The 23,431-nt window shown below is 40.3% G+C and overlaps 2 protein-coding genes across 3 annotated transcripts; both read left to right on the forward strand.

Moving 5' to 3' along the window:
* The first annotated feature begins 491 nt into the window (after positions 1-491).
* Positions 492-17,348, forward strand: p2rx4a (purinergic receptor P2X, ligand-gated ion channel, 4a). 2 transcript variants are annotated; one of them, XR_004204987.1, is made up of 13 exons: positions 561-1,059; positions 1,347-1,494; positions 1,911-1,982; positions 6,936-6,976; positions 9,525-9,597; positions 12,309-12,405; positions 12,509-12,589; positions 13,954-14,095; positions 15,108-15,244; positions 15,416-15,509; positions 15,649-15,714; positions 15,891-15,986; positions 16,140-17,348. XR_004204987.1 is itself a non-coding variant. In XM_020457652.2 (12 exons), exons 1-12 carry the CDS (start codon positions 917-919, stop codon positions 16,158-16,160), a joined length of 1,170 nt encoding a protein of 389 aa, XP_020313241.1. In that variant the 5' UTR covers positions 492-916; the 3' UTR covers positions 16,161-17,348. The 2 variants fall into 2 exon arrangements, 1 of the variants encoding a protein (XP_020313241.1); XM_020457652.2 differs by lacking the exon at positions 6,936-6,976 and having other exon boundaries at positions 492-1,059.
* Positions 17,349-18,761: 1,413 nt separating this feature from the next.
* LOC109867881 (uncharacterized) lies at positions 18,762-21,846 on the forward strand. The gene is made up of 4 exons (XM_020457187.2): positions 18,762-18,969; positions 19,468-19,510; positions 19,945-19,998; positions 20,209-21,846. The coding sequence occupies exons 1-4, from the start codon at positions 18,868-18,870 to the stop codon at positions 20,622-20,624; spliced, it is 615 nt and encodes a 204-aa protein (XP_020312776.1). The 5' UTR covers positions 18,762-18,867; the 3' UTR covers positions 20,625-21,846.
* The last annotated feature ends 1,585 nt before the right edge of the window (positions 21,847-23,431 follow it).

Here is a 23,431-nt window from a genome sequence, read left to right on the forward strand (position 1 = left end):
TGGTTGGTCTGGCTGAAATTTGATATAGATGTTGTCTCAATAAAGACATGCAAAAGTAATTTTTTTTCAAGAGTTGTTCATTTGTTAGACTATTGGTTAAAGGTGCAACACAGCAACACATATTATTGAATTACCTTTTATCTAGTTCAGTCTTATTAACCATATTTAATAATAATCTCCTACCTAGCTTGATGACTGTGGGCATTTTTGCTTACTTTTTGTTCTAAATGGAGATGGCATATTGGCCTGTGTAAAAAGGCAGGAAATTAGCTTTAGATGGCCCCAAAAATTCGGTAGGAGGACCCCCCGCCAGGTTATGTGCCCCCCACTTCTGAAACCAAAGTGGCGCCCCTGCCTACCGCCACCAACAGTTTGGCAAAAGGTACCAAAGGTCGGACTTTTACCAGAGTATTAAAAAAACGAATGAACTCTCTGCTTGTACTGCTCTTTGAACTCATTTGGCATTTGCCATACTAGGTGGTAGGTCTAAATACAAAAAATGATGCGTCAGCTCAAAGTAGCTTGTTTCATTATTGGGAAATAAAAAAGGAACCGCTTCAATCTAAACGTGTGCGGAAGACAGGGAAATTACAGTGGGGTTAAAGTTCGGTTAGTGCTATCCGGGATCCTTGGGACTTCCCTACACTAAACCCTTATTTTAACCATAAGCCCTTACCCTAACCACAACCCTTAGGCTACCTAAGCATAACCCTCAACCATTTTACATTTCAACTTCATGGGGTTCGGGACGTCCCAAGGATCCCGGGTAGTACGGACCGTGAAAGTTAAAACTGCCTGTTGTTTTTTCGAAAACCCGTGACATACAGGAAAGATATCCTTAAACCGGTCGGGCTATCTCGTTTTTTAAGAGGATATAAAATAGCGTTTTAATCCCTTTTTTTCGGAGGCAGCAAACATGATGAAAACGAGGGGATGTTGTGCGTCCATCTGTCAATGTTTTTTCGAATATTCAACACCGAAAATTCTTGTAATTAGGAGCTTCAAGGTTGGAACCCTCAACAGAATCACGCAGGCTTTAGTGATTGCATATGTGATCGGGTAAGTGTCGCATGAAGACCACATGACATTCTAACAATTTCATATTGACCTATGTTTACTAATCAAACAAAGTGGTTTCGTCAGTACCCCTTCCTATACTGCCATCATAGCCACAATATGTTTTGGGCAATATTTCACTTATTTTCATATATTTTATATTTAAAAAATACAATGATATCTCTGTGATTCACCCCATGTTATACTTTTAAGCCCCATGGACCTGGGAATAAAGGTAAGCCCATAATGCATTGACCACCTCTTTGCATCCCCCTTGCACACCTATGCAGGTATGTCTGTGTGCTGAACAAAGGCTACCAGGACATGGATGCAGTCCTCAGCTCTGTCACGACCAAGGTGAAGGGCATCGCCCTGACCAACACTTCTGATCTGGGCCTGCGAATCTGGGATGTGGCAGACTATGTCATCCCACCACAGGTATCACCCATAAGTATAGAAGATGAGGTATAGGCCTGATCTATTGCAATCACCACCACCAAATACGGGGACCCTTACTTCCCCCAGTCACCTGATGCCAGGCTGACTGACACCCATCATGGTGGGTGTGACCTCAACTTCACTGGCACAGTGGTGTTTTATGGTTCCTGCTTGTTTCACTTTAGCTTTGTGCACATTTGGGCTTTTGGGTCAGTTAGGGTGACCTTGTACAAAAAGAAAAGAGAAAATCCATTGGGAGTGGTATACCGCTGCTCAGACTAAAACATGGAATGTGTGTCAGAGATGAAACAACTGTGTCCTACTAACTTTATTTCAAGCAAAAGCCATGTGAATAGGCCAAACCCATTGATGATTGTATGTTTGAGAGAAGTAATTTGAGTTTTTATTTGTGGCAGGAGGAGAACTCTTTCTTTGTGTTGACGAACCTGCTCATCACTCTGAACCAAACTCAGTCGCACTGTCCAGAGGTAAGACATTTTTTTAAATTAATCCTTTATTTAACTAGGCAAGTCAGTTAAGAACAAATTCTTATTTACAATGACGGCCTATCTAACATACTGAATATCCCATCCACCTGAAGATAGGTTAATGTTAATGGAAAAGGCTCTACTTTATACATTTTGATCTAAAACTTCAATTTTATTACAACATCTAGGATAAGTTGTACAATGACTTTGGGGAAGTGAGAATGTCTGAGTGCTTGTGCCTGTGTGCAGACGGAATGGATATTTTCAAAGACAATGGCTGAAGCCTAAATGTATGCGTGTGACTTAGATAACTGAAGGACTCTATTTGGCTAACAGTATGCATTCCTAAAGGATTTTATTGCAACTCACTATTGTTTTATTGTCTTATAATAGAGCTCGACAGCTTGTAGTCCTAAATTATTATACATTTTTTTTGCATTTTCTACCTCAGGTTTGTTGGCCGTTTCTTTTGGGGGAAATGAATGTATCAATAACAAGATACAATGAGCTGAAACGAGCCACCTACTATTCCCCACATGGCAGCTTCTTGTCATTGTTGCTAGCTATGTGACCGTTCAGAATCATAACAATGCACGCCTTCCGGCCACATTGATGTGTGCCTTCATTGTCATGATGTTGGTCAGCCAATTCGTCTATATACTTTGGTCAACGAGCCATAGCGGAGTAAGCCTCCGTTTAGTGCCTACAAAAAGACGCCATTACTATTGCTCTCTATTGGATGAAGTCCAACCCTCGAGTCATGTGCATGATAGAGAAGTTAAAGATGCGCTATAAGAATGTAGTTTCTAATTGACTTTGGGGATCTAGGATAAGTTGTCCAATGACTTTGGGGAAGTGAGAATGTCTGAGTGCTTGTGCCTGTGTGCACCCGGAATGGATATTTTCAAGGACAATGGCTAAAGCCACATTTTTTATGTGTGACTTGGATAACAGAAAGCCTCTATTTGGCTAACAGTATACATTCCTAAGGTTTTCATAGCAGCTAGTCATTACTCAATATTGTTTTATTGTCTTGTAATTTTGCTGGACAGCTTTTAGCCCTAGAAAATTGAATTTTTTTCAATTTTCATTTTCTACCTCTGGTTCGTTGGCCATTCTTATGGGAGAAATTAATGGGACAAGGTAGCATGTCCAGTTAACAGGTCAGGGTTCCATAGCCGTTGGCAGAACTGTTGAAACTGGAGCAGCAGCACAACCAGGTGGACTGGGCACAACCAGGAGTCATCAGGCCATGTATTCCTGATGCGGCTGGCTTCCGGGTTAAGCGAGCAGTGTGTCAAGAAGCAGTGCGGCTTGGCAGGGTCGTGTTTCGGAGGATGCATGGCTCTCGACTTTTGCCTCTCCCGAGTCTGTAGGGGAGTTGCAGCAATGGGACAAGACTGTAACTACCAATTGGATATCACGAAATTGGCGAGAAAAAGGTGAAAAAGCACAACAACAAAATATAAGGAAAGACTTAATGGTCAAGACAGAGTCTGCGTCTCTCACATGCATCTCTCGCATGGATAGGCAGACCATTCCATGAAAATTTAGCTATATAGGAGAAAGCCCTGCCTCCAGCTGTTTGTTTAGAAATTCGAGGGACAATAAGGAGGCCTGCGTCTTGTGACAGTAGTCTACCTTTAGGTATGTATGGCAGGACCAAATTGGAGAGATAGGTACTGTAGGCACAAGCCCATGTAATGCTTTGTAAGTTAACAGTAAAACCTTGAAATCAGCCCTAGCCTTAACAGGAAGCCAGTGTAGAGAGGCTAGCACTGGAGTAATATGATACTTTTTTGGGGTCCTAGTCAAGATTCTAGCAGCCGTGTTTAGCACTAACTGAAGTTTATTTAGTGCTTTATCCGGGTAACCAGACAGTAAAGCTTATGACCATTAAAAGAGAGAGGTCCAAAGTAACGCCAAGGTTCTTCACAGTTTTTTATCTGAAATGACTGTACAACCATCAAGATTCATTTTCAGATCTGACAGCAGATATTTTTGTTTCTTGGGACCTAGAAATAGAATCTCTGTTTTGACTGAGTTTAAAAGTAAAATATTTGCCACCACCCACTTCTTTATGTCTGAAACACAGGCTTCCAGCGTAGGCAATTTTGGGGCTTGACCATGTTTCATCGAAATGTACAGATGTGTCCTCCGCATAGCAGTGAAAGTTGACATTGTGTTTCTGAATGACATCACCAAGAGGTAGAATATATTATAAAAACAATAGTGGTCCTATAACAGAACCTTAAGGAACACTGAAACTTACAGTCAAATTGTCAGAGTACAAACCATCCACAGTGATGAACTGACATCTTTCCCGACAGATAAGATCTAAGGGTGGCTATTTGAAGAATCTCAAATATATATTTTGATTTGTTTAATACTTTTTTTTGGTTACTACATGAGTCCGTATGTGTTATTTCATAGTTTTTATGTCTTCACTATTATTCTACAATGTAGAAAATAGTAAAAATAAAGAAATTCCCTTGAATGAGTAGGTGTTCTAAAACTTTTGACCTGTAGTGTAGGTCCGGAGACATGTTGGACAAAACCCACTGAGTCAATGATGGCCAAGACGTGCGCCAACAGAAAGACTCATCAATCTCAGTTAAAGCACCAAGTGAGCAAAACAGCGCCTCTCTGTCTTGTTATGTGTAGAACATGTATCTGATGCTGTCTGGAACAAGAGTATGGCATGTCATACTATTTCTGGCCAGACAGCATCAGATTCATGGGCTAAATATAGGGGGGGGCACTGTTTCATTCGCTCTGATGCTTTCTCCAGTAATATAGTTTCAGCAGAGAGGAAGAGGCGAAGTGAGAGGGCTCACTCGCACCAAAATCGGTCCTTTATAAGCTCAATGGGCTTCTATGGAAATAATATGCAGACCTAAGCTTGTCGCCAGCCTTCCCTCCTTTGGAACAAATGCCGGAGACATGAGCTTGTCATCATTATATACAGATCTCTGGTTTCAGCCTCTAGAAAAGAAAGTTGGCAGGTGCACAGTGCATTGTTAGGATGCTGGATTGCCCTGATGTAAAGTGATGTTTCACCAAACATATATATATATAGTTACTCTTATCTAAGTAAAATCATTCAAAATACTTCACCAGGAAGCATGACTTAGCCACATAGTATCATTACCTTCTTTAAAAAAATAAATAGCTGTGGATAATTTCAAATCACAAGTGTGTTTAGGAAGCCTCTATTTGGGGAGTGCGCCGGGCAATAGGTCTAGCTGAATAGGTCTAGCTGATATGAGTTGTGGCTGTCTGTGAAAAGCGTGTGAAGATAACGTGTCTTGAGCATAATTTAAAATATTGCATCAAGATGAAGGGGAGGGGGTGTGGCGAAGACATGGTGAGTCTCCAGAATGCATTGCATATATCTTATTTCTGATTGTCTTAACTCACCACAGACACCACACATTTTTTCTTCGCCTCACACAAGTCAACAAAGTCTGTTTTTTAACATCCATTGTGAATGATACTGTAGTTACTCCGTGTTTAATTTGTTTTTCCAACATCATATTTTGCTCTTTCACCAAGCCTCAGTGTGAAAGAGCAAAATATCATGATCTGATGATCCCATATATCCAGTGGAAACGTCATAAAAATAAAAAATTAATCTCACTGGCACAGGAAACTTTGAGGGCCCGGAATAGGCTAGTGATATGTTGCAAGTTTGTTAGTGACAGCTTCTGGCCAGACCCTGTGATAATTTGATACAATGTTGAACTTCACTAGCAATAGTTCAAGTCAAAACAGATAGAAAAGGCGGCAGACAGGCAGAGAAGAGAGCTGAATGTGATTGAAAGAACCAGAATTTTTGTCAGGATATTTTCTACTCTTTTATATGTAGGCTTTAGGTCTATGTATTTGAATTAGTTCATGTTGGAAGTTATAGGCCTACTGTTGCATTAGCCTATAGGCTATCTTTTTTAGTTCTATGCTCTCATTTCTTTAGCTGCCAATGGATCACAGTGTATCAATGTGTCCATATTGCAGAGTCTAGTGCACCCACCATAGTTTAATTTGAGATTTTTATAATTTTACTTCAGATTTTTATGATTAACCACGTGACAATGATTTTGAGAAACAAAAACTTTATTATTAAAATGAAACTGTTCCACGGAAATATATAAATGCAGATATAAATAGTCATAACTGGCACGCAGGTCGGTAGAAATGGTAGGATAAATTGTAAGCTTCCCCAAACTTGAAACCAATAAGCTTCTTCTTCGAACTACCAAAAAATAAATAAATAAAAGTCAAACAACTTTTCTGTTAAAAATCAATAAAACAGATCTGGTCCCTACACAGGCTCAAGGGGAACCTGGGAGGGCGGGTCCTCTGGCGCCAGTACCCTTTCCAAGTCTTCCAATTTAAAATCCCGGAGTCCCAAAAACTTTTCTGCTGCAGCCACAATAATGTCTAGTTTCGTCGACTTCTTTGAGACTTGTGCTGTACAGTTTATAACTGTGGCAATGAGCAAAATCCACCTTTTTAACACACAGGCTATCTTTTGTCTGGCAGCAAACATTTACTACAGGCTGAGGTGTATCCACTACCATCTCTTCACTGGCATCTCTTGTTTCCTTAATTCTTTTGATCACCTACACATAGGAGATTTGATTGACCGCTCTAACTTTTGCCACCTTAATTTTCTTCACCCTTACAAGGCACACCAGGAACTCAGGATCATGATCCCCACCACAATTGCAACACTGTCGTCCTTCTGCACACCGTTCTTCAGTATACTCTGTTCGTCTGCACACACTTGAAACATGGCCAAATCCTTTACGATACCTACGCCGTAAGAGCTTTTGTCCCCAAGCCACTGCAGTGTATCTTACATAACCAAGCTTCACATGCGTAGGTATTTGCTCCTCATCAAAAAACAACAGGACCGACAGACTTTCTCCTTTTTCTCCATTCACCCAGCAGGTCAGACGCCGGGCACCAACCACGCCAGGAATTCTCTTCAGGTATTCAACCTGAACATTGTCGTGGACATTCTAATCAATAATGAGGAGAGACAAGATCAATCACCAATCAGGATATTACTTTATTCAAAACGTATTAATAACATTGATTCATTATTGCAATAATGAAGCTGGTCGACGAATCACCCCTAGATGATTCGTTGAGAGCCCAATGAGTGGATTTGAGCCACAGCATTTTATAGCAAAGTACACCTTCCTGAATGTTCATGACAAACAACAGATGTATGGAATGGGTCACAAGGATAGGATTTGTATGAATGATACTAATAATTCACAGCAGACTGTAAAGACTGTTCTCATTGTGTAGAAACCAGGGTCGGGCTCCCAAAACAAAGTTCCTCTCATCAAATCAAATCTTATTAGTCACATGCGCCGAATACAACATCATTATCCATACCGGAGCCATCTCCACCCTGGTACCTCCCGGCACACAAACACCAACTCATTCTATGGAGTGCGGGCTCCGAGAGAGGACAAGACCATTATAAATCAGTTGCTAGAGTTAAATCTCAGAAGCTCCTCTCAGTTCACACAGACACAGTAGAGTTTTAAAAACGTTATTTGGTTGCATAAAACAACCATTTGATGCAATAACATTAACATAATCTTGTAATTTCTCCACGATAACATCCGTCGTCATCCCTGAGATGAGTCCTTTGACGGGTGCTCTACTCCAAAGTTCAAAACACAAATCTTCTGTTGTCCGGATTCTTTTGAGGCCCACTGCAATCTTCCTCTGCTCGTCAGAAATACAATGAATCAAAATAAGACCACTCCTGGTCACTAACAGACTCCACGTTTCCAAGCACATACTTCACCATTTATGACACCTCAAATGGGTTTCTCACATATGCATCCTTACTCAACAACCGCTTCCCAACAAGAAGCGATTCATTATAATTTACACACTGTGGTAGACCAGGGGGTTTGGTCAAAACGTTTACACAGATCAGACATGGACAGAGTAGGATTAGCTCGGTTTCAAGGGTGTTTATTTGAATAACAAACCAAAAGAAAAGAGTAGGTCTCCCATATGAGACCCTCTCCAGGATACCGTCTTCTGGGCTCCGGGTCTTGCTGTATCCTGTGGGGAACAAAAACTGAGCTCTCTACTTTTATCTCTCGTACCGTCCCCAACTACAGTGCCTTGCGAAAGTATTTGGCCCCCTTGAACTATGCGACCTTTTGCCTCATTTCAGGCTTCAAACATAAAGATATAAAACTGTATTTTTTTGTGAAGAATCAACAACAAGTGGGACACAATCATGAAGTGGAACGACATTTATTGTATATTTCAAACTTTTTTAACAAATCAAAAACTGAAAAATTGGGCATGCAAAATTATTCAGCCCCCAAATTATTACAGCTGTAAGTCGCTTGGGGTATGTCTCTATCAGTTTTGCACATCGAGAGACTGAACATTTTTCCCATTCCTCCTTGCAAAACAGCTCGAGCTCAGTGAGGTTGGATGGAGAGCATTTGTGAACAGCAGTTTTCAGTTCTTTCCACAGATTCTCGATTGGATTCAGGTCTGGACTTTGACTTGGCCATTCTAACACCTGGATATGTTTATTTTATTGGACTGTAATTTTAGACAATTAACTTTTTGTTCCAGTTTTCGACACTACTGTTGTCCATTCAGAACATTCGTCTTCACCAAATTTACTCAACACGCTGTTTAATTCGAACTCCTCAACCACTTCCACCATCTACCCAAAACTAATGAGCTGCCTTCGGGCTTTACGATAACACTCATGAGCTGCCTATGGGCTTTACGATAACACTCATGAGCTGCCTTCGGGCTTTACGATAACACTCATGAGCTGCCTTCGGGCTTTACGATAACACTCATGAGCTGCCTATGGGCTTTACTATAACACTCATGTAAAAAGTGTGTGCACACATAAGAGGTCCCGTGAAATGGAAACGGGCCCACCTTTGGAAATCAAATGCCCGTCCAACTGATTTGGTTCTGACACCGGGTCTGGACATAAATAAAAACACCAAAACAAGACATGGTATAAATAATAAGATGCCCACGAGCTGAAACGAGCCACCTACGATTCCTCAGCTTCTTGTCATTGTTGTTCGCTATCTGACCGGTCAGAATCTATAGGTTTTGGCCAACGAGTAAGCCTCCATTCGTGCCTACAAAAAGACACCATTACTAATGCTTTCTATTGGATGAAGTCCAGCCCTCGAGTCATATGCATGATAGACAAGTTAAAGATACACTATAAAAATCTATTTGCAAATGTTTTACGTCAACATTTTCTTAGAAAATTGGCTGTAGGATTTATATACATAAGCAATGTATTATTAGCTTTATGTTGTCTCTCATTAAATCACACATCCTGTTTTAGGAAAACATGCTTTTGTTCTTGGGTCTAGGGAGGTGTACCCCTTTCTGTCCATTGAGGTCATTTCTGGGGGACCTGTTTTTGGTTCTCATAGAGGTTGAAGTTCTGTACTGTGTCTAAGATGTATTTTCAAGCTTAAAGAAATTACACTCATGCTGTCATGCGTTCAGGTCCCAAAAACTGGTTTTGACTGCACCTCAGACAGGGACTGCAAGGCTGGCTCACGTGATACCCGAGGCAATGGTAAGGATATTAAGATTTTGACATTGGGAAAATTGTCATTGATCCATTTCTATATTTGAGTTATCATATATTATGATCTAATCCTTGTTCTACGTTTGAGATGTTGACTATAAGGCTTTCTGTAAAAGAAAAAGGCCTTGTGTGGTCACTAGAGGGTAGCATTACATTTCACATTTTGTTGTGTTACAGCTTGAATTCAAAATGAATAAAATAAAATAAAAAATCACCCATCTACACACAATACCCCATAATGACAAAGTGAAAACATGTTTTAGTCGTTTTTGCAAATTTATAGAAAATTAAATACAGAAATATCTAATTTACATAGGTATTCACACCACTGAGTCAATAAATGTTAGATTCACCTTTGGCAGTGATTACAACTGTAAGTATTCTTGGGTAAGTCTCTCTAAGAGCTTTGCACACATTCTTTAAGCTCTGTCAAGTTGGTTGTTGATCATTGCTCGACAGCCAGTTTCAAGTCTTAACATACATTTTCAAGCTGATTTTAAGTCAACACTGTAACTAGGCCATACATTCAGTGTCTTGGTAAGCAACTCCAGTGTACATTTGGCCTTGTGTTTTAGGGCTACAACAAAACTGTGTACTGTTGGGGGTACTCAAGGACCAGGGTTGGGGAAACACTGTTTTAGATTATTGTCCTGGTGAAATGAATTTGTCTCCCAGTGTCTGTTAGAAAGCAGACATAACCAGGTTTTCCTCTAGGATTTAGCCTGTGCTTAGTAAAACTCCCTAGTCCTTGCCCATGACAAGCATACCCATAACTTGATGCAGCCACCACCATGCTTGAAAATATGAAGAGTGGTACTCATTGATGTGTTGTGTTAGATTTGCCACAAACATAATGCTTTCTTTTCAGAACATAAAGTTAATTTATTTGCCACATTTTTTTGCAGTTTTACTTTAGTGCCAATTTTCTTCTATCACAGCCATTAAACTCTGTAACTGTTAGGAAGGACGCCTGTATCTTTGTAGTGATTAGATGTATTGATACACCTCCCAAAGGGTAATTAATACCTTCACCATGCTCAAAGGGATATTCAATGTACGCTTTTTTTTACTGGCCAATAGGTGCCCTTCTTTGCTAGGCATTGGAATACCTCCCTGATCTTTGTGGTTGAATCTGTGTTTGAAATTCACTGCTCGACTGAGGGACCTTACAGATAATTGTATGTGTGGGGTACCGAGATGAGGTAGTCATTCAAAAATCATTAAACACTATTATTGCACACGGAGTCCATGTAACTTATTATGTGACTTATTAAGCACATTTTTCTCTTGAACTTATTTAGACTTGCCATAACAAATGGGTTGAATACTTTTTGACTCAATATACTTCAGCTTTTCATTTATAATTACATTTCTAAAAACATAATTCCACTTTGCCATTATGGGGTATTGTGTGTAGGCCAGTGACACCAAATCTCAATTGAATCCATTTTAAATTCAGTCTGTAACACAACAAAATGTGGAAAAAGTAAAGTGGTGTGAATACCTTCTGAAGGCACTGTAAGGTTCTATCTGCATTTTTTTTTAAAACAATTTTGGAGGGACATAGCCTCGTTCTGTTCAATGTTCTCTACCTACAGTTGAAGTCGGAAGTTTATATACACTTAGGTTGGAGTCATTAAAACTAGTTTTTCAACCACTCCACAAATTTCTTGTTAACAAACTATAGTTTGGCAAGTTGGTTAGGACATCTACTTTGTGCATGACACAATACATTTTTCCAACATTTGTTACCAGACAGATTATTTCACTTATAATTCACTGTATCACAATTCCAGTGGGTCAGAAGTTTACATACACTAAGTTGACTGTGCCTTTAAAAAGTTTAGAAAATTCCAGAAAATTACATACACCTGGATGTATTTCAAGGCCTACCTTCAAACATATGTGGATATATTGAAGCAACATCTCAAGACATCAGTCAGGAAGTTAAAGCTTGGTCGCAAATGGGTCTTCCAAATGGACAATGACCCCAAGCATACTTCCAAAGGCAAAATGGCCTAAGGAAAACAAAGTCAAGATATTGGAGTGACCTTCACAAAGCCCTGACCTCAATCCCATAGAAAATGTGTGGGTAGAACTGAAAAAGCGTGTGCGAGCAAGGAGGCCTACAAACCTGACTCAAATGAAACGCACTACCATGCTCTTGTTAAAGCTTTTAGAATTGATTTAGAGCAAGGTATTGTGTTTCATTTGAAAACAGCATTACATTTTGTAAAAGCAGAATATTTCAGGTCATCCCACCCACCTGTCAGGAGAAATGGGCCAAAATTCACCCAACTTACTGTGGGAAGCTTGTGGAAGGCTACCCAAAACGCTTGACCCAAGTTAAACAATTTAAAGGCAATGCTACCAAATACTAATTGAGTGTATGTAAACTTCTGACCCACTGGGAATAGTATTTGGCTAAGGTGTATGTAAACTTCTGAATTCAACTATATATAGTACTCTAAATACCCCCATTTATGTTAAGTTCAAAATAATACATTATACAAATTGCTGACAACATTGGAAATGTAAAGTCAATTATCTCAGTCATATTTTTGCATATAGAACCTTATAGTCCCAAGCTCTCACTGTGTTAATTACATTTAAAGACAGTCTACCACTTACTTGTAGAATGAGAGTCACATTATTATTTTTCACTGACGTTCTCCTTTAAAGTGACCATCTCCCCTCAGGTGTTCAGACTGGGAAATGTGTGAAGTACTCAGCTGTGGATAAGACATGTGAGGTTCTGGCTTGGTGCCCGCTGGAGTTAGATAAGGAACCTCCCAAGTAAGAACTATCGAGTGCCAAGGTGGAAAAGGTTGTATTTTGCTTTCATTTTACATAATCCATCTAGAATGTTTTAATAATTTCACAATATAATTTTCTTTAGTCCTCCAATGTTGGCAGATGCAGAGAACTTCACAGTGCTTATAAAGAACAGCATCCGGTACCCCAAATTCAACTTCAATAAGTAAGTCAAGGTTTTACATTTCTGTGACTTGATAAATATGTTACGAGCTAAATTCCATGTAAGATTTGGGTCACACTTTATTGGCATATTCTCGATAATTAACTGCTTGCTAAGGTTATGGTTAGGTTTAGAATAAGTGTGAGGGTTAAAGTTAGGATAAGGGTTAAGTTTAGGGTTAGGATAAGTAGATGCACTACATTACCAAAAGTATGTGGACACGTATGTGGACACAAAAGTATGTGTGCTCGTCAAACATCTCATTCCAAAATCCTGTGCATGAATATGGAGTTGGTCCCCCAGTCATTCCAATTCATCCCAAAGGTTTTCAATGGGGTTGAGGCCAGGGCTCTGTGCAGGCCAGTCAAGTTCTTCCACGCCAATCTCAACAAAGGTCTGTATGGACCTTGCTATGTGCACGCTGAAACAGGAAAGGGCCTTCCCCGAACTGTTGCCACAAAGTAGGAGCACAGAATCGTCAAGAATGTCATTGTATGCTGTAGCGATGAGATTTCCCTTCACTGGAACTAAGGGGCCTAGCCCGAACCATGAAAAAAAAAAAAAAACAGACCATCATTCCTCCTCCACCCAACTGTACAGTTACCATTATGCATTGGGGCAGATAGCGTTCTCCTGGCATCCACCACACCCAGATTCGTCTGTCAGACTGCCAGATGGTGAAGCGTGATTCATCACTCCAGAAAACATGCTTCCACTGCGCCAGAGTCCAATAGTACTTGGCATTGCGCTTGTGTGCGGCTGTTCGTCCATGGAAGCCCACTTCATGAATCTCCCTACGAACAGTACTTCCTAACGCAGTTTGGTAGAGAGTGTTGCAATCGAGGACAGACGATTTTAACGCGCTGCGTGCTTCAGCGCTCGGCAGTCCCGTTCTGTGTGCTTGTGTGGCCTACCACTTCACGGCTGAGTCCTTGTTGCTCCTAGGCTTTTACACTTCACAATAACAGCACTTACAGCTCTAGCAGGTCAGAAATCTGCCCAACTGACTTGTCGGAAAGGTGTCATCCTATGACTGTGCCACATTGAAAGTCACTGAGGTCTTCAGTAAGGCAATTCTAATGCCAACAGAGATTGTATGGCTGTGCGCTCAATTTTATACACCTGTCATAAACGGGTGTGGCTGAAATAGCCGAATCCACTAATTTGAAGGGGTGTGCACATACTTCTGTATATATAGTGTAGTTGAAATGTTACTGATAGTCTGTAGTCCATCTGTAGATCCTCTATCTAAATAAAGCAATACCAAGATTTGTTGCATTGGGCCATCCAGTAATAAACCATGTGGAATTGCAGTCAGAACAACTGCATGTAACACTATAACTATGATATTTTTGTCTGTTCTGCAGAAGGAATATCTTACCCTATGTCAACAAGACCTACTTGGAACAATGTGTATTCAATCGCATCACTGACCCAGACTGCCCGATCTTCAGACTCAAAGACATGGTCACAGAGGCCAATGAGGACTTTCAGACCATGGCTGTCCATGTAAGTGCCTGCTTTTTTATAAAAACTCCCAAGTTATTTAACATTTGGTAAAATGGGGATATACACTGAGTCGACAAAACATTAAGAACATTGTTACTTACTGTCTTTCAGCCTAAAAAACGGCTTCCCATAACATGTACGATGCAAGTGTTTGCTTACGTCCACACCTGTCAGGTCATACGTAGATTTAGACCCTGATATGTCATGACCGTATTCCCTTGATGGGATGAGGGTTAACCACATTGGCAACTTTGACAAATATTGTTCACCGGAATATTTTTCTGCAAACTACCCTAAAGGCATGGTCTACACTGAGTGTACAAAACATTAAGAACACCTGCTCTTTCCATGACAGACTGACCAGGTGAATCCAGGTGAAAGCTATGATCCCTTATTGATGTCACTTGTTAAATCTACTTCAATCAGTGTAGATGAAGAAGAGGAGAAAGGTTAAAGAAGGATTTTTAAGCCTTGAGACAATTGATAGTTGGATTGTGTATGTGTACCATTCATATGATGAATGGACAAGACAAAATATTGAAGTGCCTTTGAACGGGGTATGGTAGTAGGTGCCAGGCACGGCGGTTTGTGTCAAGAACTGCAGCGCTGCTGGGTTTTTCACACTCAACCGTTTCCCGTGTGTGTCAAGAATGGTACAACACCCAAAGGACATCCAGCCAACTTGGCACAACTGTGGGAAGCATTGGAGTCAACATGGGCCAACATCCCTGCGGAATGCTTTCGACATGCTTTTTGTAGAGTCCATGCCCCGACGAATTGAGGCTGTGTTGAGGGAAAAAAGGGGGGGTTGCAAATCAGTATTAGGAAGGTGTACCTACTGTTTGGTGTACTCAGTGTATATTAGTAAAAATGTCATGATATATCTTATGGCATTTTGATGCATGTCGAGTTATCTAACATGCAGCATAGCATCTTATGTCTCAGCTGGTTTTCATTTGTAAAATCCATGTCAACTGTATACTCCTTATCTACGTTGATTGTCTTTGTCTAGGGTGGGGTTATGGGTGTCCAGATCCGTTGGGAATGTGATCTAGACATGCCAAGCAGCTGGTGTGTGCCTAGGTACACCTTCCGTCGCCTGGACAACAAGGACCCAGTGAACAATGTGGCGCCTGGATACAACTTCAGGTATAGGGGTTGAACTTTAGTTTTTTGACTACAACCACATCGATAGATAGATTTATCAGATTTATCTCTGACCCCAAATTATTACAACCATAGGTAGTGTAAATATTGATGTCCATTTGTTTTTTTAAGACGATTTTTGGCAACACTCTTTGTGCCTTTCTTTTCTCACAGATTTGCCAAATATTATAAGAATGGTAACAATGAAGAGACAAGGACATTAATCAAAGGATTCGGAATACGTTTTGATGTCATGGTTTTTGGTCAGGTGAGCTTTCATAGAAACAATCTAAGCCATTTTTAACTTTGATATGATTATTTTAATGTCATAAAATAATGAATGAAATGGTGTTATAGTTATAAAATCCTGGTATTCTAGTTAAACTGGTTAAATGTCTCTGCTTCAGGCTGGAAAATTTAACATAGTGCCAACACTGCTGAATGTTGGTGCTGGTCTTGCCCTCCTTGGCTTGGTAAATATAGTACTTCTATCACATGCTGTATGTGTTGTCGTTATGGCAACAGTATACATATGTTAAATGGGTAAAATGTTACCCTTTATACAGGGTTTATAGATGGTATCACTAGAACATGGTCCGTTGCATACGATTGTTTATTTATATTCATTGCAAGTTTATACTCTTTGAAGGTGACTGTTGTTTGTGATTGGATTGTGCTGACATGCATGACGAAAAAAAACATCTATAACGAAGAGAAATACTCTTATGTTGATGACTTTCAATTGGTGAGTAATAGTTTTTCTAATTTAAGAATGACCTGTTCAATACTGATAATGCAAAGAATTGTACCTATTCAGCCCTTTTGGCCAAAAGTCATCATACTTGATTATAGTCCTGTTTTTTCAATCCCCTTATAATAGACATTTTCTGTTTTTAAGCTTTCAAATGAAACACCATAAAGCCACAACAAATCATGTTGAGCAGAAACAACTGTGTATACAGCACATCAAGATGGAAATGTGAAACTGCATTTTTCTGGATGGATTCCAGCACTCTTTCCATGATCCACATACTACAGTCTTCCACAGGCTTGCAACTCGCTAACGTTCCTGAAAATGTCTTGTTTCGGCAAACCATTCAGAGCTGTAGGGACGGAACATTTGGTGTGTCATTCTATTTTATTAAATCAACTCTGATTGGAGCTGAGAATCATCACATTCACTCATTAACTAGGTCTCCATCCAACCCTTTTATGCATAAATGACATGTTGGATAAAAAACATAATGACAGGCCTAATGGTAACGGGAAATGTTTTTGTAAATTTTCCAAATGTCGCCAAAACAAAATACGCTAGACAAAGTGGGATATTTTTGTGTCTGTAAAATCAATTATGCGAGAAACATCTGTGAAAACGCCTTTATGCTCAAATATTGCTATAATAACCATCATATAAAAGTAAACTTGAAGTCACACGATTACATGTTGTGTGGCCCTCTCACTACGGCTCATTGGGAAAGCATGCAATTTATTAGGCTACAGATGAAATAAGTTCCGATGAACTTCACAGGGAGGTGAAAGTGCAAGGTGATGAACTTGATGCTTCTTTCCAATAAATATTGAGGGTCTTATTCTGGTGACATGATCATCGTTGCTTGGCTGCCATTTTGACAAATATATATTTTTTGCTCTTTTGTTCATAATAATGTCATCATGTAGGCTAAATGTGAGCTCTAGCCAACAGCGTGCATATGGTGGACACACTCTCTATATAAGGCCAAAATGTTTGTGCGAAAACCATCAGTAGAGTTGAAAATGTGATGGAATCCCATTTAACTTCTTTTTTTTATTCGGTACATGGAAATATATCCACAAAAGGTATTATGTGTTCTCCGTCATCACACACAGCCTTTCATCTGCAACAAGTCAATTTGATGAAAACACCTCTGGTGGGAAAATGCGCATATTGTTTTTGTGGATTTTTCAATATTCGCATGAAGATCTGTCGCCAATTGGATGGAAACCTAGCTAATGAGAACATTTTCACTGCTTGCTGTGAAGGCCCAGTGCTAATAACAATCCTCTTTATTTGAGGACATTCAGGTGCACCTGTGTTGTACTTTAATAAACATTGTCCATTTTTCTATAACTCTTGTTTCGGTCTTGGTGTAGCCTATAGTATTCTTTCAGTCATTGAGTGGTTGTGTTACACAGTGCCTTCGGAAAGTATTCAGACCCCTTGACTTTTCAGGCCAAATAGTTCAATCTTGGTTTCATCAGACATGTCATTTACATTGACATTTACAGACAATGTAAATGTCATATTTCAGTTTTTAATTTTTAATAAATTAGCAAACATTTCTCAACCAGTTTTTGCTTGTCATTATGGGGTATTGTGTGGATTGATGAGGGGAAAAAACAACTTAATCCATTTTAGAATAAGGCTGTATCGTAACAAAATGTGGAAAATGTCAAGGGATCTGAATACTTTCCGAAGGCACTGTGTGTGTAAATGCATTTAACCCCATTATGTTATTTCCTGGCAAAGCCCACCCATCTACGGTTTTATGTGGTTAGAGCCTCATAACCACTAAGTAACTTCCTGCATGTTATAAATTCATGTTTATTATTTAAATAATCACAGGAACGAGCTTATTGACATCACTACTGTTATAGAGTACTTAAGGAAAAAGCAAGTGGAAAACCACGATGGGTTACTTTTTATAGATTCCCTCCAGAGGGGAAAGTTGACATGGTTGTTGTGACCAATATGAGTCACTTCATTGTGACGGTCTTCCAACAATAACATGTACGATGCAAGTGTTTGCTTACGCCCACACCTGTCAGGTCATACATAGATTTCAACACTGATATGTTATGACCTTATTCTCTTGATGGGATGAGGGTCAACCACATTGGCAACTTGAACAAATATTGTTCACCAGAAAAAAGTTCCACGAACAATCCTGAAGGCATGGTTTACACAGAGTATACAAACATTAAAATCACTCTTTCCATGACATAGATTGACCAAGTGAAAGCTATGATCCCTTATTGATGTCACTTGTTGAATCCACTTCAATCAGTGTAGATGAAGGGGAGGAGACAGGTTAAAGAAGGATTTTTAAGCCTTGAGACATGGATTGTGTATGTGTACCATTCAGGGGGTGAATGGGCAAGACAAAATATTTAAGTGTCTTTGAACAGGGGATGGTAGTAGGTGCCAGGCACACTGGTTTGTGTGAAGAACCGCAACACTGCTGGGGTTTTCACACTGAACAGTTTCCCGTGTGTATCAACAATGGTCCACCACCCAAAGGACATCCAGCCAACTTCGATGTGGGAAGCATTGGAGTCACCCAGGGGCATAGGCCTGGGTGGACACAGACCCTGCCAGGCCCACCCAACCAGATTGAGCAAGACTAAAAAATAATACATCATTAATAAAAAAATACTAGTCAGCCCCCCCCCCCCCCCCCCCCCCCCCCCCCCCATGCATTTGACATGATCACACTTGCAACACGCCCCCCTCATGCGTCAGTTCTCTCTCTTACTGGAATCCCCAACACAGAATAGGAAATCCTATAGCAGCTTAAAGTCAGAGACCTGATCACAACTGGTTCATTTCCAGTCACATCAACAGTTCTGCAAAAGCCTGGCTGGAGGGGATGGCACAAGACACTTGTCTCACAGGCTTTCGACTTGCCGGGGTTGTCCTTGCAGCATTGATTGTCAATGCAGCGTGTTTGATCTGGATTTATTCTGCTAAGGTAAATTATATGCTGAGTACTGCTGTACAGACCATATACTTCCAACATGGAATGGATATTTATTTGAATTAATTTTCAATTAGAGGACAGTGGGTTATAAGTCTTACAGTATCTACTCTATGTAGTTACTTCTCTAGTGCTGGATAGTTTACTGTTTTTACTCAGTCTGAAAAGAAAATAGCTTTGTTACTGCATGTCTTAAGCCTGACTGGGCTTTGAGGTGAGAACAATTTTTAACATCTCAAAGCCCAGAGTCAGACTCAAGACATACAAAGCTGTATTTGAGCACAGATCTGTTCAATACAGCCTATTTGCCAAAACAGCTAAATCAAAAGATTAGTTTGATTCAAACTTTACACTTAAAATAAATAATGGAAAACATTGAATTGTCTACAATATATTCCATCAACATGTTTTCCTATTTAGGTTATAATTGTTATATTATTTGAGGTGTAACATGAGAGGATGTTAAATTGGTTTTCCTGTTTTTAATTTTAGCCGATTGAATCACCGTCAGGAGTTGGTGGAGGTCTAATTCATGGTAAGCTTCATTCTGTGGATGGAAATGAAAGTTAGACATATATACAGCCATTTAAAAAGACAATAATCATTTTTGTTTGAAGGCACAGATATTTTCTTGTCAAAACGATGCTACAGCATTCCTCTCTGACACTTAACATGTGTATTACTGAGCCTGGAGTTACAGGAAACTGCACCCCCACACTAAGGCAGGAAGTGTTTGTGTGTGTGCGTGATTGCGTATATTTACATCATGCTGTGGGGGTGTGACAATTGATTGTGTGAGATTTTGTGACTGCACCTGTTTTCAGTATTCAAGTTTAGGGAATGACCCATACTTTGGAAGCTTGATGAAGCCTCATTGGCATTAGAAGAACAATATATTTTGAGTGAGCATGTTTGTGTCTTTTGTTGTTGTGAAAAATGTAAACAAAAACAGTCTTCCATGTCCCACAGACTTGGGGAAATTTCTCAGAAGTCCTTCCTCCAATTCCAGTTTGTTCCTTAAAGGTGACCCAGCCATTACTTTGCATTGTTGATAGGCCTACTGCGTCAGTTCATAAGTAACTAAAAAAGGAAAATATAAATACAGATGTTCTTTACTTACCCTTTTCTACTTACCTTGGATGTTGTTGTTTGACCCAGACCGTTTGATTGTTTTAGTAATTGTTTTACTTCCGTTTGTTGACCTTGCTGTCTCTATTGTTTGGTTCCCAACAGCCTCTCACCCCACCAAACAGACCAAACAGATCTTTGGTGAGCTGGAGTGGGAGGAGGAGGGGAAGGAGATTGGCAGCATGTTCCTGACCAAGAACAGGACCCACATCCAGGTGACCATGGCAGGCTGGTATGTGGTCTTTGTCCAAGCCACCTTTAAGCTGCCAGCAGGGAATGACACCATGGACCTAAGGCTACAGCTGGATTTCACTTACCAGGAGCGTACGGACCAGTTTGCCAGTGCCTTTGACACGCGGCAGTTGCTGGAAGAGGAGCAAGACGCCCCATTGAGTTTCTCTGTCCTTTTGCGGATGGAGCCGGAGAATAGACTGTCTGTGATGGCAAGCCACAGGCAGCAGGTTGATTATGAGAGAAGACCAGTCTCTACCTTCATTACTATCATTAGATGCTCTGACTAGCCAAACTGGAGCCTGAGGAGAGGGCCAATGTCTAATACCTTTTGAGTTAGTGTCTGTATGCCACACGTATCCATTAAGGTGGTATGTGCCTACAGGTAACTGCCAAAATAAAGGAAACGCCAACATAAAGTGTCTTATTTGGGGTGTTGGGCCAGAAGAGTTTCAATGCACCTTGGCATATATTCTACACGTGTCTGGACCTATTGGAGAGATGCCATATGAAATTCCATAATTTGTTTTATTTGTTGGTGGTGGAAAACGCTATCTCACGCAACACTCCAGAATCTCTCAAGTGTTAAATTGGGTTGAGACCACTTGTGCCCTGTGGATGGGGGGCATTGTCATCCTATTGGGGCTTAGACATAGTAGCCAAAATAATGGGCAAATTAATGTCCTGCCCAGCATTTTTATACTTGACCCTAAACATGATGCGATGTTAATTGCTTTTTAACTCTGGAACCACACCTGTGTGGAAGCACCTGCTTTCAATATGCTTTGTATCCCTCATTTACTCAAGTGTTTCCATTTATTTTTGCCAATTACCTGTATGAAACCAGAGACCTAGGGAAGGACTCGATTGTATACTCCTCAGGTCCCCTGCTCAAAACTAATTGGATGAGAGAACAGAGGTCCCTACCCTCTGACCTCCAATGGGTTTTGAGAGGGAGACGAGGAGAGAGAGAACGTGACATGTATCCTTCCATAAGAGATTAGAATCTTAAAACAACAAACCCTGTGATTTTATGAGCTGTCTGCACATCACTGCTGGCTTGTTTGTATGCTTTTGTAGGGGATGGAGAAACTGTAGGTGGGCTCAGTGGTGACAGACATGGTTACTGACAAGAGAAGGGGGCAAGCAGGATGGGGGTAAAGGATGTCCACCAGCCAATTACCTAATTTAATTTTCTTAATTTGGCTGATTTATTTGTCTTCACAATATCTGAATGTCAGGATTGAAGACAAAAGAGTTATACTGTTACGGTTCTAGCATGGTGTATCTCAATAGCAGGACTACAGTAAAAAAAAAAGGCATTTTATTTGGCCTAAAAAAATCTGACTATGCCTTTTATATATTATATCAGGTAACATTTTTATATACTCAACAAATTAATGTTGCAGAAAAATGAAGTACCTGACCACACTACACAACTTCTGTTGACACCCATCTTTTACCAATTCTTATAATGTTGTGTAGTAGTGATTGACATATAATAAATGTGAGAGAGCGAGTGCTATGGGCTCTGGCTGGGCCACTCCTGTGTTGTCTTGGCTGTGTGCTTATGGTCGTTGTCCTGTTGGAAGGTGAACCTTCGCCCCAGTCTGAGGTCCTGAGCGCTCAGGTTTTCATCAAGGATCTCTCAGTACTTTGCTTCGTTTATCTTTCCCTTGATCCTGACTAGTCTCCCAGTCCATGCCGCGGATTAACCCTCCCCTCAGCATGATGCTGCCACCACCATGTTTCACCGTAGGGATGGTGCCAGGTTTCCTTCAGACGTGACACTTGGCATTCAGGCCAAAGAGTTCAATCTTGGTTTCATCAAACCAGAGAATCTTGTTTCTCATGGTCTGAGAGTCCTTTAGTTGCCTTTTGGCAAACTCCATACGGGTTGTCATGCCTTTTACTGAGGAGTGGCTTCCGTCTGGCCACTTACTGTACCATAAAGGCCTGATTGATGGAGTGGTGTAGAGATGGTTTTCCTTCTGGAAGGTTCTCCATCAGGTTCTTGGTCACCTCCCTGACCAAGGCCTTTCTTCTCCGATTGCTCAGTTTGGCCAGGCGGCCAGCTCAAGGAAGAGTCTTGGTGGTTTCAAACTTCTTTGTTCAGTGTGTATATACACTACCGTTCAAAAGTTTGGGGTCACTTAAAAATGTCCTTGTTTTTGAAAGAAAAGCACAATTTGTGTCCATAAAATCACATCAAATTGATCAGAAATACAGTGTAGTCATTGTTAATGTTGTAAATGACTATTGTAGCTGGAAACGTCTGATTTTTAATTGAATATCTACATGAGCCTGTAATCGAACCCACGAATGCTGATGCTCCAGACACTCAACTAGTCTAAAGAAGGCCAGTTTTATTGCTTCTTTAATCAGAACCACAGTTTTCAGCTGTGCTAACATAATTGCAAAAGGGTTTTTCTAATGATCAATTAGCCTTTTAAAATGATAAACTTGAATTAGCTAACACAACTTGCCATTGGAACACAGGAGTGATGGTTGCTGATAATGGGCCTCTGTACGCCTATGTCGATATTCCATTAAAAATCAGCCGTTTCTAGCTACAATAGTAATTTACAAAATTAACAATGTCTGTACACTGTACACTGTATTTCTGATCAGTTTGATGTTATTTTAATGGACATTTTTTTTTGCTTTTCTTTCAAAAACAAGGACATTTCTAAGTGACCCCAAACTTTTGAACAGTAGTGTATATATATTTGCATGTATTAAAACGTATCATACACCCTATATGATGGGTTGAGTTGGGAATGTTGCCAGGACACCCTTCTTGCAACAAGTGCCATGGATCTGACCACAGAACGTCATCATAGCACCTTCATAGGTTATGCTTCTTTTTGACTGTAACATCAGTTTTACACTTAAGCAATAAGGCCCGAGGGGGTGTGGTATATGGCCAATACACAGCCGCTAAGTGCTGTTCTTACCATGGTATATTGGCCATACACCACAAACCCCCGAGGTGCCTTGTTACTATTATAAACTGGTTACCAACTTAATTAGAGCAGTAAAAATACATGTTTTGTCATATCTGTGGTACACTTAAGCAGTAAGGCCCGAGGGGGTG

The sequence above is a fragment of the Oncorhynchus kisutch genome, linkage group LG23 (assembly GCF_002021735.2).
Source record: "Oncorhynchus kisutch isolate 150728-3 linkage group LG23, Okis_V2, whole genome shotgun sequence".
Lineage (NCBI taxonomy): Eukaryota > Metazoa > Chordata > Actinopteri > Salmoniformes > Salmonidae > Oncorhynchus > Oncorhynchus kisutch.